This window comes from Python bivittatus, unplaced genomic scaffold (genome assembly GCF_059951505.1).
Source record: "Python bivittatus isolate LINGU-HERP-01145 unplaced genomic scaffold, Pbiv_v1 ctg000480_np1212, whole genome shotgun sequence".
NCBI classification, from domain to species: domain Eukaryota; kingdom Metazoa; phylum Chordata; class Lepidosauria; order Squamata; family Pythonidae; genus Python; species Python bivittatus.
Genome location: NW_028277075.1, coordinates 63,420,723 through 63,435,172, shown reverse-complemented (window position 1 = coordinate 63,435,172; position 14,450 = coordinate 63,420,723). Strand labels below are relative to the sequence as shown.

At 38.5% G+C, this 14,450-nt stretch overlaps 1 protein-coding gene across 1 annotated transcript in view; it reads right to left on the bottom strand.

Annotated features, from left to right (window-relative positions):
- The window catches only part of MUC6 (mucin 6, oligomeric mucus/gel-forming), a 72,812-nt gene extending 61,263 nt beyond the window's left edge, over nt 1-11,549 (bottom strand). Inside the window, exons 1-3 of the mRNA XM_088145099.1 lie at nt 11,516-11,549; nt 4,806-5,046; nt 3,248-3,374 (exon numbers count right to left, since the gene is read on the bottom strand). Of these exons, the coding sequence (XP_088001225.1) occupies nt 3,248-3,374; nt 4,806-5,046; nt 11,516-11,549 (402 nt within the window). The remainder of the gene's footprint in view (nt 1-3,247; nt 3,375-4,805; nt 5,047-11,515) is intronic.
- Nucleotides 11,550-14,450: the final 2,901 nt, after the last annotated feature.

Here is a 14,450-nt window from a genome sequence, read left to right as displayed (position 1 = left end):
CTATGCTTCAGTATTAATAGTGAGACACTCCACAATTAGAAGAGAAATCTGAAAAGCCATCCTGCTGTGACACCCTAAAAGATTTATGCCACAATAAATCTGCTGGTCTACAAGGTGTCACATATGACTCCTTTTTGTTCTTGCTTTGACAAAGTAGTGCAGCTCCTCCTCTGGAATTTGTCATCAAATGTTCTTGCCCAACCACTTTTTTTTGAAGAGGAAACAGATGGTCACTTACCTTGCATTATTGCCTTGCATTATTGCTTGAACATATGGCATCTGGCAGCGCTAATCAGAATTAGATGTTGTCATTTGGGACATGGTCCATAGTGGACTATTAGATAGGACATTTTTGAACAGCAACTAATCCTCTCTCCTCATCTTCTAATCTTTTTTATTACCAGGTTATAATAATGAGCAATCAGATGAGTCTTACTTCTTTTCAGAAGGTAGATTGTACTATTCCCAAAGAAGGTTCATAGCAGCTCATGAAATCCATAAGATGGTGTTTCCCAGACTGCAAGTCCCAGCATGTTCCTCCCTCCGTCTAACACAGGGCTTTTCTTTTGTTATGACTGTCAACTACTATTGGATATACCCCAAGTTTCTAAAATGACATCTTTAAAATAACGAGTGAAATTCAATCTTTCACATGTTTATAGTAGAGTTCCAATAACTGTTGCTTTAAAGAAAATAAAGAATGAGCTATTTGGAATGGAGGTCTTTGTAGAGGTGTGTGTTTGCATGGATGTGTGCATGAAAATAAAAGCATGTTTTAGCCTTCCTTTTCTGCTATTTTTCACTAGCAATTCTTCTTGCAAGCTTCATCCAGACCATTATTCGGAATGGAAGGTTCACATCCAGAAATTCCAAGGACACTGCTCCGGTGAGATACAGTTATTGAAGGTATTAGAAAAGTCCTTAATAATGATAGAAAAGCAGCTATTGCAAACTGTATGCTTCAAGCTCCTTCTGTTGCAATCCCAAGACTCAAATCCTGTATCTCTTTTTCTTGTCCTGATGTTGTAAGGAAGAAAGAGCCATCCGTTTCTCTCAGTGAGAAGTAGTTGATACTTGTGCATGGTTATTGTAGTGGACCAGACTGGCCTCAAGCCCTTTAACATATTAATTGGAAGGTTATTGAGAAAGAAGGGACAGGAGGTAGAGGCGAGGAGTGAAAGTTAGGGGAATGTTACGAATCTTTCCCTCTCTGCTTTTCCATTTAAAACCATCCCCTGCCTGAGCTGCTTTTCTCTCAAATGGCAATGTGGGGGAGAAAAAGAGGTGAAAGAAAGATAGACAAGTGAGAGAGATGGGGAAAAGTGAATAGAAAGATTTGAATGAATGGATACAGCTGACTAGTATTGTAGGTGAGTTGTTAAGTTATTGTATCTGCTTTCTTATTTTAGTTTATCTGTACTAATGTTTTGAATGAGGATGTTTTGTATATCATTTTGCCCAATCGGTGGTACCTATAAATGTAGTCTGTAACACAGATTATAAAGAGAAACTGTGTAGGATAATTCCATGTTCTGCTCACTTTTAATGCCAGTGCTTTGGGACAGCCTGACGTCCCTTGCAGCAGCTGAGGGCACCATGGCAGAAGCTGCTTATGGGGACATTGAGGATTGATGGCCAGCTGAAGGTGGTTGGTTGGCTGGTTGTTGGGGGGATGATTATGTTAAATAGTTCCCAAGACTTGGGAGAGGGATTGTGGGGGTGGGAGGACAAGGAAACTGATGGAGGAAAGAGGGCAGGCAGTAACATCTGAGTGATGATGGGCAGAGGGAGATTTGATGGGAAATTGGAGTGGGTTACACATAGGGAAGGCAGAATTAATATTAGATATCAATTCTGCTGTCTGGCCCTCAGAATTCAGCCCTGATGCCAGGTCACTGGATCCTCCGTGTCCTGGTCTCCTGTTGGTACTGTTGAATGCTAGGTTGGTGCATTACAAGGTTCCCCTCATCCATGGCCTTTTGTAGACTGTTAGCTGACTTGGGAGTTGGGAGAATTCAGAGGGTAGTCCTTCCCTCTCTGAGATATTTCTGCCAGGGTTTTGAGTTAGGCACCAGCCATGAGTCCAGGGCCAATGGGGTGGAGTGGTAGTTGTTATTCAGGAAGCCCAAATAGCTTTTAGAGGCTCTGTTTACAGATAACAAGATGTGAGATGCTGTGGTTGAAGTTGGGTTCCTGGGGCAATTAGGCTTGTTGCTGTTGTACTACTGTGGAGTGACTTCCTTGTCTGAGCTGTTTGTCACTGAGTTGGCAGTGGAGTCTCCAAGATATATAGTTTGGGGAGACTTAACACCTCTGCTATGTAAGCTGCACTGATTATCAGTGTGGTTCTGGGTACAATTCAAGCTGCTGGTTATCACCTACCCCTTCATGGGACAGAGCCTGGCTATCTGAGGGATTGCCTTTCTGCCTGCCATTATTTTTGCCTGCCCCATAAGATCTGAGAGGGTGAGTGCACTTTGCGCACCTCTATTAAACAATGCCTGCTGATGGGACCCAGGAAGTGTGTCTTTCCTGATGTGGCATTTGCTGTTTCAAATTTCCCCCACTCTGCAATCCTTTAAATGAGGCTTAAAACCTTGTCTCTCCTCCCACCCCAGCCCCACCAAGCTCTGGGATCAATCACAATGTGTCTACCTGGAATGTATTATCTATTTCAGTTACAGCGTATGCTCATTTTCCTTGTTATGTTTATCCTCTTTTGCTTGGTTGTAAGCATTGCACTTGTTTTTTAAGCTTGTACACCACTCGGAGTCAGTGTTGAGCTGGGCAGCCCTAAAGATCTAAATTTAAATAAATAAATGAATAATATAGCTGCAGAGATGATCACAAAACTTACACTGAAATTTGCAAAGAAGCTTTTGAGAAGAACCTTTATGGGAGGAAGAGCTCAAACAAACTAATTACACCTGTGAGCAATTTTTCTTGAAATACCTTGCCTTTTTACCTTCTTGCAGGCTATTTTTTGAACTTCAAATATAGGTTTTTTTTCTATTGCCATGTTAAGAGTGGCAGCCTTGCATTGCCTAAACTATACATGTAAGATGCATTAAACCACCCAATTAAAACAATAGTTGTTAAAATCATTACCTTTTTACTTTACCATTTTCCATCTACAGTATTTTAAGCAAAACCAAAGAATACATGCAAAATAATTCCCTCAGCATATGCCTGGAATCTTTAGAATTCCAAAATCATAATCAGTATGAAAAATAAAAACCTTACTCACCATGAGGTAGTCATCATTGTTCCAGAAAACAGCAAGCTCAATTTCCCTCAACTTGGCTAATAAACGGATAAGGTGCCCAAATGGTGTAATCTGAATTCCATTTCTAGTATATGGCAATTTGATTGTACTAGGAAGAAACACATACATTTAGACATTTTGAGGATTGTCATTTGTTATTTCATTTTCAAAATCAAATGATGTGTACTTCGTCAGTATACAGATTCAAACTTCACTACATTTTCATCTTCTGATGAAATAAAATGGACAGTGGACTTCCAAATATGGCTGAACCTGAACTCCTGGCAGCTCTAGCCAACAGAAACAGGGTGAGGGATGCTGGGAGTTTTAATTCAGAAACTTCTGAAACATTTACAGACCCTAATGTAGAAATGTGGAATGTCTCTATTGCTTTGCTGAGTGTGTAAAATGTCAGGTGATAGCCTTAAAATATGGTTTTCCCTCTGTCCATTCACTTATTCAAATAATAAGCTCTTCTTTAATAAGAACTTATACATTCTAAGAGAAAGCTTATGGACCACCAAAACTATACATTTCAGTAGTTAGAATCAACAGTTTGTATTCCAGTTCAAAATGACAGCGGAAGTGTTGAACATGGCTATGCTTAAGGATAAAAAATAAGCCTAGGCTGGGTTTAAGAAAATAATGATTTGGACAAGAATCTGCAACTCTAAGTTCAAAATGGGAACTGAATATACTTTACCACCTGTGAAAGGAACAAAAATTTAACCCATCCACAGCAAATTACTTTTTAAACATTATTATTAAGGCCACTTGCAGCTCACCACCATGTTTATTGATCCTAGAGGACTCAGCATGGCACTCTGCGATATTAGAAGCAAAGTGTCAAGAAAAAAAAAAAAAAAAGATTTCCTTCCCTTGTTGCCCCCCCCCCCCCCCCGCAAAAGCTGGTATTTTAAACTGTTGTTTAACTAACCTTATGTATGCAGTGGTGTCTCCTTGGGTGTCAAACAGACCAGTCTGATGAAAGCAGTGTCATGCCATGGCAATGCAAGCCCTGCCCCATTGTGATGTGCATCATAATGTTGTACATGTGTCCAACACCAGCAGAGCTTGTGAAGTGATAGTATGATGCTGCTTTCATCAGGAGGAACAGCAGGAGCCCGTGGATGCCCATGTATATATCCCTTTTACAAATTTCAGAAAATCAGCTCCGAAGAGAAGACTTGGACCATTACTTTCAAGAGAAATATAGTTCTTCGTGGTGCTGTGTTGGCAGTTTCATTACCCATTGGCAACACATAGCAAAAACATTTACTTTAATAGCATTCTTGTTACTCATAGTTAGCCAGAAGTGAGACATAATGAGAAATGGGATGCACGTTCCATTGAAAGTGTACACAGCATGGAAGCCCTTCTCAGCATCAGTTGCAGCTTCCCAGCATTTTAATGATAAATCATGTCAAGCATGAAGCCCAAGGGTACAAATTCATGTAAGATGGTTGCCATATTCCTTCGACGTTATGGAAGAAACTTTAGCGTGCAGCAGAGCTAAACCATTTTTCTATTGGATGCTTACCCATAATCCTTGATGGAGATGACACTATTTTCAATGGTAATAGTATTGGGTCCCACCCCAATGATAATTCTTGCAATTTTTTTGTTCAGATTACGACGGAACTGTATGTTGAAGTCCGGAGAGATGTCATCGCAGACAGTGGCAAAGATATAATTGCAAGTCCCCGAGAAATCATACAGGTAATTGTCAAAGGTTGAGAAATGGCCAGTGCTCCAGGTGGAACAAGAGCCCTTGTCCAGAGCTTAAAGAAAGAAAACAATAATGTAATGAGATTCTATGGGGCTTTAGAAATCCAACTGTTTATTTTAGATACTGTTTTCTCTTTACTTTCATTTACTACTGCCTTTTGAATCTCTTTGTTTGTTTCTCATCTCAGATTCAAGCCCATGATCCAGATGCCAGAAGCCAGCCCAGGCACTGTGTCCAAGCAAAATTTTACTGAGACTTTCCATAGGAAGTACAAAGCTCCCCCTTTTTTAGTTGTTCTTTCAAGGAGGGAAATCATCAGAAAGTTTGGAGGGCTGAACACCTTGGCATTGCAGAAACAGGCAGGTAAAGTTTGAATATGATAGATAAGGGTGGTGGTGAGGGAAAACAAGAACAGAAAGGTGAGGGGAGGCAGAACTATGGAGAAAGGGGGATGACAATATTGTAGGAACTGTAGGAACAATTGTAGGAGAGCCAGTTTGGTCTAGTGGTTCAGGCACCAGGCTAAAAAGCAGGGGACGGTGAGTTCTAGTCCCACCTTAGGCACAAAGCCAGCTGGGTGACTTTGGGCCTCTCACTCTCTCTCACCCAACTCATCATCTCACAGGGTTGTTGTTGTGAGGAAAATAGGAGGAGGAAGGAGTATTAGGTATGTTTGCTGCCTTGAGTTATTTATAAAAAAATAATAAAAGTGGTATAAAAAACCTGAAAACAAACAAACAAACAGAGGAGAGTGCAAATGAACAATACAGGAGTTAGGGTTCAGTGCATGAGTAGAGCAACAGGTTGAAGAAGGTTGGATAATGAAATGGTTAAAAAACAAGTGCAGTCTTTTTTTAAAATCAAAATTAATTTTAACAAAATACCAAAAAAAAAAAACACCAACTCCTGAAAAATGAAGAATTGCTTCCTGGAATGTGGGGAGACTATGTACAGTATGCTGTATTTGATCTTAACTATTATTCAAAATGATTGAACATTAAAATAATTTTCTGAACACCATGGAGGGATGTACCTTACTTTCATTGACAGGGAGATCCGATGTATATTATGGGACTCCATGGAAGTTCAAGAAAAAAAAATAATAGCAGCAACAGTGATAATAGGCTGGAATGCAGAATTCAACTTCTTAAGCAGTTCTGTTTTTCTTCTTAAATTTCCAGCCCTCACTGTTGGACCAGTAAGCTGGGTGAGTCCTATTTTAGCTGCTTCTAGAGTTTCGGTTTGAAACTCAGTTAGAGAGCCAGTTTGGTGCAGTGGTGAAGGCACCAGGCTAGAAACTGAGAGTTCTAGTCCTGCCTTAGGCACAAAGCCAGCTGGGTGGCCCTGGGCCAGTCACTCTCTCTCAGCTTTAAAAAGGAGGCAATGGCAAACCACTTTTAAAAAACCTTGTCAAGAAAACTGCAGGGACTTGTCCAGGCAGTCTCCAAGAATTGGGCATGATTGAATGGATAAACAAACAAACAACCCCCCCCAAAAAAAAGAGTTTCAGTGCCTTGAATGCAATACAAAGGCTGGAATAAACATTGCTGCAGAGCATGAGAAATCAAGCAACTATGGTTCATCTGAACCAGTTATATGTGTCAGTCATGCGAGTCACAGAAATCAGTTTTTCTTGGTGTGGGTTGCTTGTGATTTTAGCAAAAAAAAAAGAAAGAAAAAAAACCCTACGCATACAGTATACCTGCTTTTTGAAACACTGGTCTTATAAAAATGGAGGCAGAAATACCTGAATGATGATCACCTAGACTTCTCAGCTCTTCAGAATAGGTTTCTGAAAAAGAAGCAAAAAGAGAAGTGTGGATCGTGTTTCTACATGTCCGTGTGAATTTCCTATGTTTCATGTCATAGGAAAGTAAATGCTACCTTCTTCCATTTAGTGCTCTCCAGATGCATCAGGAAATTTTGAGACTTGTCACCCCAACGCATTTGGAACAGGACTGTGTTAGAGAAGACTTGAGATACAAAAGCAACTGAATGTTCATTATGACCCTATGATCTGCAACTATCTTTGTCTCAGTTTAATTCCCTGAATATCCCAGAATAGCTACTGAAGTTTCAGAATTTGTCTAAGAAAGAAAATTGGCAGCATAGAAAGACTGACTAGTATAGATGCTAGCAATGATCCTAATGTAAAGTGGAATTTAATAATAATACATCCTCTAAAACAGGAAAAGGATTCCCAAGTTCCAGCCTTACCCTGTCTGTTAACATGATTATATCGCCTTGTGGCCCTTAGTCACCAAGATAAATACACAGACAGCATTTATCATAAGATAACTTATGCAATTGTTGCGTAACTAAATTCTACATCACATTCATTTAGGCGTATAACTGCACTGGATGGACTGATGCAGTGGAAAATTACATCACCTTACCATTCAAGGATTAGGAAAATGTAATTTCCCTGTTGCCCCATTCAAATATTGTAAGAGACACAAGAATGGAGCAACAGATAAATAGCATGTACATATTTTCCTCATCATGGTGTTCCAGGAGAAGAAGCAGCATCTGGTGAGATTTCCATCTTATGAAAGACACATTATTTATACATTTGTAAATGCATTAAGATCCTGTAAACCAGGTCTGGATGTGTTTATTTTCTAAAATATTTGCCCATTAAAGTGGATTAGCTTATATTTAGAATATGCCAGTTGTTTCCCTGTGCTGCAGGGCATAATTTGATATTTTGTCCTGGTTACCGGTTCTTGTATATAAGTGTTTGAGGAAGGTATTTCAGTTTTCAAGTACTTCCCTATGGTTATGTCAAGTACCAAATCACAATAAGTATTGTGACATACTTTATAAATTACATATACAACTTCCCTGAGAATGGAAATAATAAGCATTTTATATTTGAGTCCTGGGATTTTCATTTATGAAGCTCTTCTGAAAGTGGTTTAAAATCTAATAATGCAGTTTTATTTTGAACCATGTTGACTTTGAAATATGTTATTGTTTCAAGAGAAAGTGTGACCTGGCTTGGCTTGGCCGGGCCTGGCTTTTGAAGAATTTCAACCCTTAGAAAACAATACAGCTTATTAGACACTAAGGCCATCTGAGACCATTGTATGATGAGATCCTTTCAGATTGCCTAGTTCTATATGCTATTCTCTGACTTTCTAAGTCTTGATTCGCAAGTATGGGCCTATAGCTCCAATTTCATCCTACTGATCAGTGTTTCTCAACCTCAGCAATTTTAAGATGTATGGGCTTCAACTCCCATGATTCCCCAGCCAGCAAGGAGAATTCTGGGAATTGAAGTCTGGCTGGGGAATTCTGAGAGATGAAATCCAAGCATCTTAAAGATGCTGAAGTTAAGAAACACTGCTATAGAACAAGTCAGGGATGCCCATTATCCCCCTCCTGTTTATTTCAGTTCTGGAAATATTGAATAGAGATATAAGACAAGATGAGAGGATTATGGGAGTAAAGATTTAAAAAGAAACGTATAAGTTAAGGGCTTTTGCAGATGACTTGGTATTGGTTCTAGAAGATCCTTTAAAGAGAATTGAAATATTAATGGACAAATTAAAAGAATTTGGTGCGTTAGGCTTTAAGATTAATAAGCAGAAGATGAAGATTTTAACAAAAAATATGAAAATAGATGATCAAACAGAATTGATGAATAAAACAAGTTTTAAGATTGAGAAGAAGGTAAAATATTTGGGTATCATTATGACAAATATGAATGGTATGTTATTTCAAAATAATTATGTTAAGGTATGTAATGAAATTAAAAAAAAGATATGTTAAGATGGGAGAAATTACAATTGTCATTACTGGGGAGAACTTTTGTGATAAAAATGAATGCTTTATCTAGAATGATATTTTTGTTTCAGACAATATCTGTTTTGACAACGGATGCACCGCTTAAACAGTGGCAGAAGGATATATCTAAATTTGTGTGGCAAGAGAAAAAACCATGATTGAATATAAGGTGTTACAGGATGCAAAGGAAAGAGGAGGACTGGGTTTACCTGATTTGAAATTGTATTTTGCAGCTTGCTGTTTGGTTTGGATGAAACAGTGGGTGTTGCTGAGAAATAGAAGGCTTTTGGGGTTAGAAGAACAGGACCTGCGATTTGGGTGGCATGCATATTTGTGGAGCGATAAAGTCAAGGTCAATGTGGATTTTAAAAACCATTATGTTAAACATGCCATATTGAGAATAGGGAATAGATACAAACCCAGGTTGTGTTCAAAAAAACTTCTGTGGCTCTCAGCACAAGAAGCATATCACAGATGAGAAATTATAAGCAAACACAAATGGCAAACTTATCATGAGATACTAGAACTTTGTCAAGGGGAATATAAAATAAAATCAAGATAAGAACTGGTGGCAGAGGGATATAGTTGTCAATGGTTCTCTTATTTAGAATTATTAGAAAGATTTAAAGTAGACAAAAGAACATGGTTTTGAACATTGTAAGACTGAATTTGAAACAGAATTGTGTACAAATGATAAACATGTAATTGCTAAAATGTATAAACTTATTGAATTTTGAAAAAGAAAAAGAACAAGTGAAAGAATGTATGATAAAGTGGGCTTTTTTGGTTATAATATATAGATGGAACAATGGGAAATATGTGGCTGAAAGGATTGAAATTTATAATCTTAAACATTGAAATGTTATAATCTTAAAGAGAATTTTTATAAAATGATGTGCCATTGGTATTTGTCACGAGATAAATTGTCTAGAATGTATAATGGCTAGAAATGTGAACAACAAGAAGGGACTGTTTATCATGTTTGGTGGATGTGTAAAAAAGCTAGAAAATTCTGGATTCAAGTACATACATTAATTCAGAGGATCTTACAGATTAATATACAATTGAAACCAGAGGTTTTTCTTTTGGGACTGGTGGACAAATAGTTGGGAAAAAGCCATGGAACTTTGTTTTTGTACATAACTGCAGTGAGATTATTGTATGCACAAAGATGGAAAGATTCTGCAATACCAACAATGGAGGAATGGTTGGTGAAAATGATGGAACTTGCTGAGATGGCTACAGTAAATTGACTTCTTTGATCAGAGAAAAGACAATATCTACATTTATTGCTGACTAGAAACCCCTTATAACTTTTTTGTGTGAAAGAAAAAAATGAACTTATGATTTATGGTTTTGATTATAGAAAGAAGAGAGGTATATTGTAACCAAAGAATAAGAGGTAAACTTATAGTTGTACTTATAACTGCTGTAAACAAAATCAGAAACTACTTCTTTATATCTTTTTTCTTTCTTTTCTATTTTTACTTTTTTCCCTTTCTTGCACTTCTCTTTGATTTCTCTTTCTTTCTTTTCTTTTTCTTACTTTATATTTGTTTGTGTTTGTTTTTATATTATTTTTAAAAATCATATATATATATATATATATATATATATATATATATATATATGATACACACATACACACATATACACACATACACATACACACACACACCAGGAGACAGCAGTAGTGACAGGTGTAGCAGTGCCAAGTGACAGCAACATCAAGAAGAAGGAGCATGAGAAGCTGGAGAAGTACCAGGACTTGAAGGAGGAAACAGAGAGGATGTGGAACGTAAAGGCCAAGTGGTCCCAGTGGTGGTAGGAGCACTTGGGGCTGTGACTCCTAAGCTGGGAGAATGGCTCCAACAGATCCCAGGAACAACATCCGAGCTCTCTGTCCAGAAGAGTGCAGTGCTAGGAACAGCTAAGATACTGTGTAGAACCCTCAAACTCCCAGGCCTCTGGTAGAGGACCCGAGATTGAGGAAGACACCACCCATAGGGTGAGAGGGGAATTTTTTTATGAGAAACACTGCTATAGATTAAAGTGAATGGCCCTTAATTTTCAGCCATTTTGGTTTAAAAATCTTTGTCCTGCTTTCAGAATGAGAAATTCTGGGAAGGACAAAAAAACCAGTCTGTAATAAGTTTGAGGCAGTGTGGGATAAAAGTAGAGAGTTAGGAGTTGGGTTAGAGTAGAAGCATCCAAAGGAGGTTGAGATGTATTCAGTGAAATGTTCCTCCTCCTCCTTCTTTCTTGTGGAAGTAAACTACCACAAAATAAATCTCAGGCAGCTTAACAAATAAATGTGAAAAATGTGGATTAAGGTCTGTATTTTCTTCTTGGACCTAATCTATGACAATAAGCAACCCCTGCTGGCCAACTGTCATGCAAACAAATGAAGCAAGACCTATGACATTCGAAGAGAAATCCTATTATAATGAATCCATGCTGTGTCTTAATATGCATGTACTCTCCTTTTCTGGAAGATTCATCGTCCTTTCCCTTCATTTACAGAACAAGTTGCTGAAAACTCTTTGTTGGAAGTCCTCAGTCAAAACTGAATAGTAAACTATGTTTTATGAGAACCAGATTGAGCACTGCTGTTCTTGCCCACGTATCTTCTCTCTCAGCTCATAATTCCTCCTGTCCAAACATTGTCTTCTACCTGTTTCTGCTCCATCAGCTTGATGCCAGTTATTTATTTACTCTTTGCCTCGTCTCACCATTCTCACAGGAGCCACTGTAAGTCAATATCATGTTCTGTGGGAACCTTGATTTCTATCTTTCCTCACTCCTGTTGCTATGTGGTCTTTTTTCTCATCCCCTTCTGTGGTAGATTTCTCAAAAGGGTGCCTTGTTAGAACTTCGATTTTGCCATTGTTCCTGGATCCCTCTTTCTTGTTTTGGAGGTAAACTGTACTGTGCTGCTCATTGCAAATTGATATATATTTTTTTTAATTTGCCCACTACTACATTGTTCACATGTGGGAACCTGTTTCATTAAATTAAACTATATACATTCATTAAATGCAGCTAGGCCGGTACATCCCTATATGCCTTCGTATAGCCACTGGGCCTGTTCAGTTCTACAGCTTCAAGCAACCATTCTTATCTCATTCCAAATCAGGTGTCTTCCTTTGTACTTTACTTTACTTTACTTTACCTTAATTTATTTTAATTTTAATTTTAATTTTAATTTTAATTTACTTTAGATTACTTTGTGATCTCAAGCTGAGGCTGCTGTGGTGAAATGTGGCCCTACTCAGTGAACAGGAGAGATGAAGACAATAATGTATATCACAAAGAACCCCCCCCACCCCCACCCCCACCCCCACACACACAAAGAACTGAAGCAAGAGAAAGCTATTAGGATGGACAACAATCCATATTTTTTAGTTATTGCAGATAAACTCAGTTATTGTTGCTTCACTGGAAGCCTTTCCAGTCCTGCAGTTTGAAGGCCTAGCATGGCAAACATTTTCTCAGCAGAGGACATTGATTTTAATCAGTTTGCTGAATAATTAGAAGCAGAGGTGCTCCAGGTACAGAACTGTTATCAAACTAAATACAGATGAAGAAACCTCAGTATTTATCCCTTTGAGTGCCATGAGGCCATAGACAGAGCATATGTTCAAATCTGTCACCTTTACTGTTGCCACTCTAGATAAGGATAATTTTTTTATATTGAGAAAATTATATTGATAAATATAAATATTGATTTATGTCGATAAATTTTGTTGAGTATTTCCACACGATTTTCAACAAGAGCAATCTGATGTATGAGCAGGCCTGCTTTCCGCAAAGCACTCAGGAGCCTAAGAAATCTATTCAGGTCTATGTTAAGTGGCTGCCTAAGAAAGCAAGTGACAGTTGGAAGACAGAAGAATGAAACTTTAGGGACAGACTGATCGTAGGCATTTCAGACAAGGCTTCATGTCAAAGATGGAAAGAATTTTATCTTTAGAAGAAGCTCAGCAGATGTTAAGAAACTCAGAACTGTCCAGGTCTAGGAAGAAGGAATCATAATAAAGCTGTAGAACAGGCCTGCACAACTGGTAAATTAAAAATAATCGCTAGCGGAATAGCAGCAGAGATAGAGTTGACAGGGTCAGTTGAGGTCTGGTGGCGTGGGAGGTGCTCGGCCGTGTGCATTTCAGGGTGGCAGCAGTGGTGGATCCTTTCTGGTGGTGGTGACATTTAGTGTCAGTGGATCTATTGAGCTTTTAAAAAATGCTGGTGTGCTGCACAAGGCTGCTTGGAGGGCTGCACGTGGCCCATGGTCTGTATCCTGTGCAGGCCTGCAGTAGAAAGTTGCTAAAATCTCCTAGCCATCTAAACAAAGTTAAACAGAAGTCAACAGAAAGCCCAGGCCATACAAGTTTTGCCCCATGATCACAGCACTCACCAGTATTCCTGAAGGCCTCTAGGCATAGTTGCATGAGAAAGATAACTTCAGAGGGCATAATGTCCTGCTAAGACAGTTGAATGTCTCAAATATTAAACAAGAGGTAATTCTGCAGCAGTCTTCTGAATTTGACTAGCGATAGCTGCAACATTTCTTTGTGAGGACAATTGGGTGCCATGAGGATTCTGCCAAATTTTGGAAAGCCTCTTTGCAAGTCAATGTGTGTGTTTTAAAGCTGATCTAGAAGCAGATATAAATGTGATTTCAGAATCTATCTACAGAAATTCCCAGAGCCTGCCTTGTCTTCAGCTGACTACTGCAACTGACTACTGATTCTTTGCAAACTTTAGCACAGTGTTGTCCAAACTTGGCCACTTTAAGATGAGTGGACTTCAACTCCCAGAATTCCCCAGCCAGCATGGCTGGCTGGAGAATTCTGGGAGTTGAAGTCCACTCATCTTAAAGTGGCCAAGTCTGGACAACACTGCTTTAGCAGAAAGATTTGATATTGCCCAAGATGCTGAACAGCCAATATCCCAGTACAGAGGCAGAAAATACGAGCTTATATACTGTATACTCCATAGTCAGGCGAACAGTCTAATAGCAGAGAAGCATCTATCATAATGAACTTAGTCCACTGCACAGAAAATGTTCCTACAAAGCCTCACTAAGAAATAAGAACCCTAAAGATTCCAGCAGTAAAGATAAAGCTTAAGGAACAGTCAGTCCCCAAAGTAAACACAGAATTAGAGAGAACCATTCAACATGGAGTAATTGAAATAATGGGACCAGCAGCCAAGAAAAATGGAACTGTTTGTATCTGGATAGGCCTGAAACAGTTGAACAAAAGTTCATCCTTTTCACAAGATGATAGCCTTTTGCAACTTCCAGTGCTTGAATATACTCACTGCCTGATGCTGCCAGTGAATTTTGGTAAATATAGTTAGATCCAGGCTGCATCACATCAACTTGGTTTATTGCACCATATGAATTTTTTTTTCTTTTCTTTTAAAGAGTATCTTTTGGGATTTCTACATTCATAGCTGTTTTAAAGGAAATGGCCTGCACTTTTACAGTATCTAGTGTTTCATTTTTTATTGGTGACATTTTGGTTTAAGGGCTTACTTAAGATGAATGTGACCAAAGACTGTATGAAGGCTAGCAACAAGTTCTAAAACTTGCACCTAACCAAATGCAAATTGTTAAAGCTGAAAGAGTTCAAATAAATGACTATGAAGCGAGCCCAAATCTAA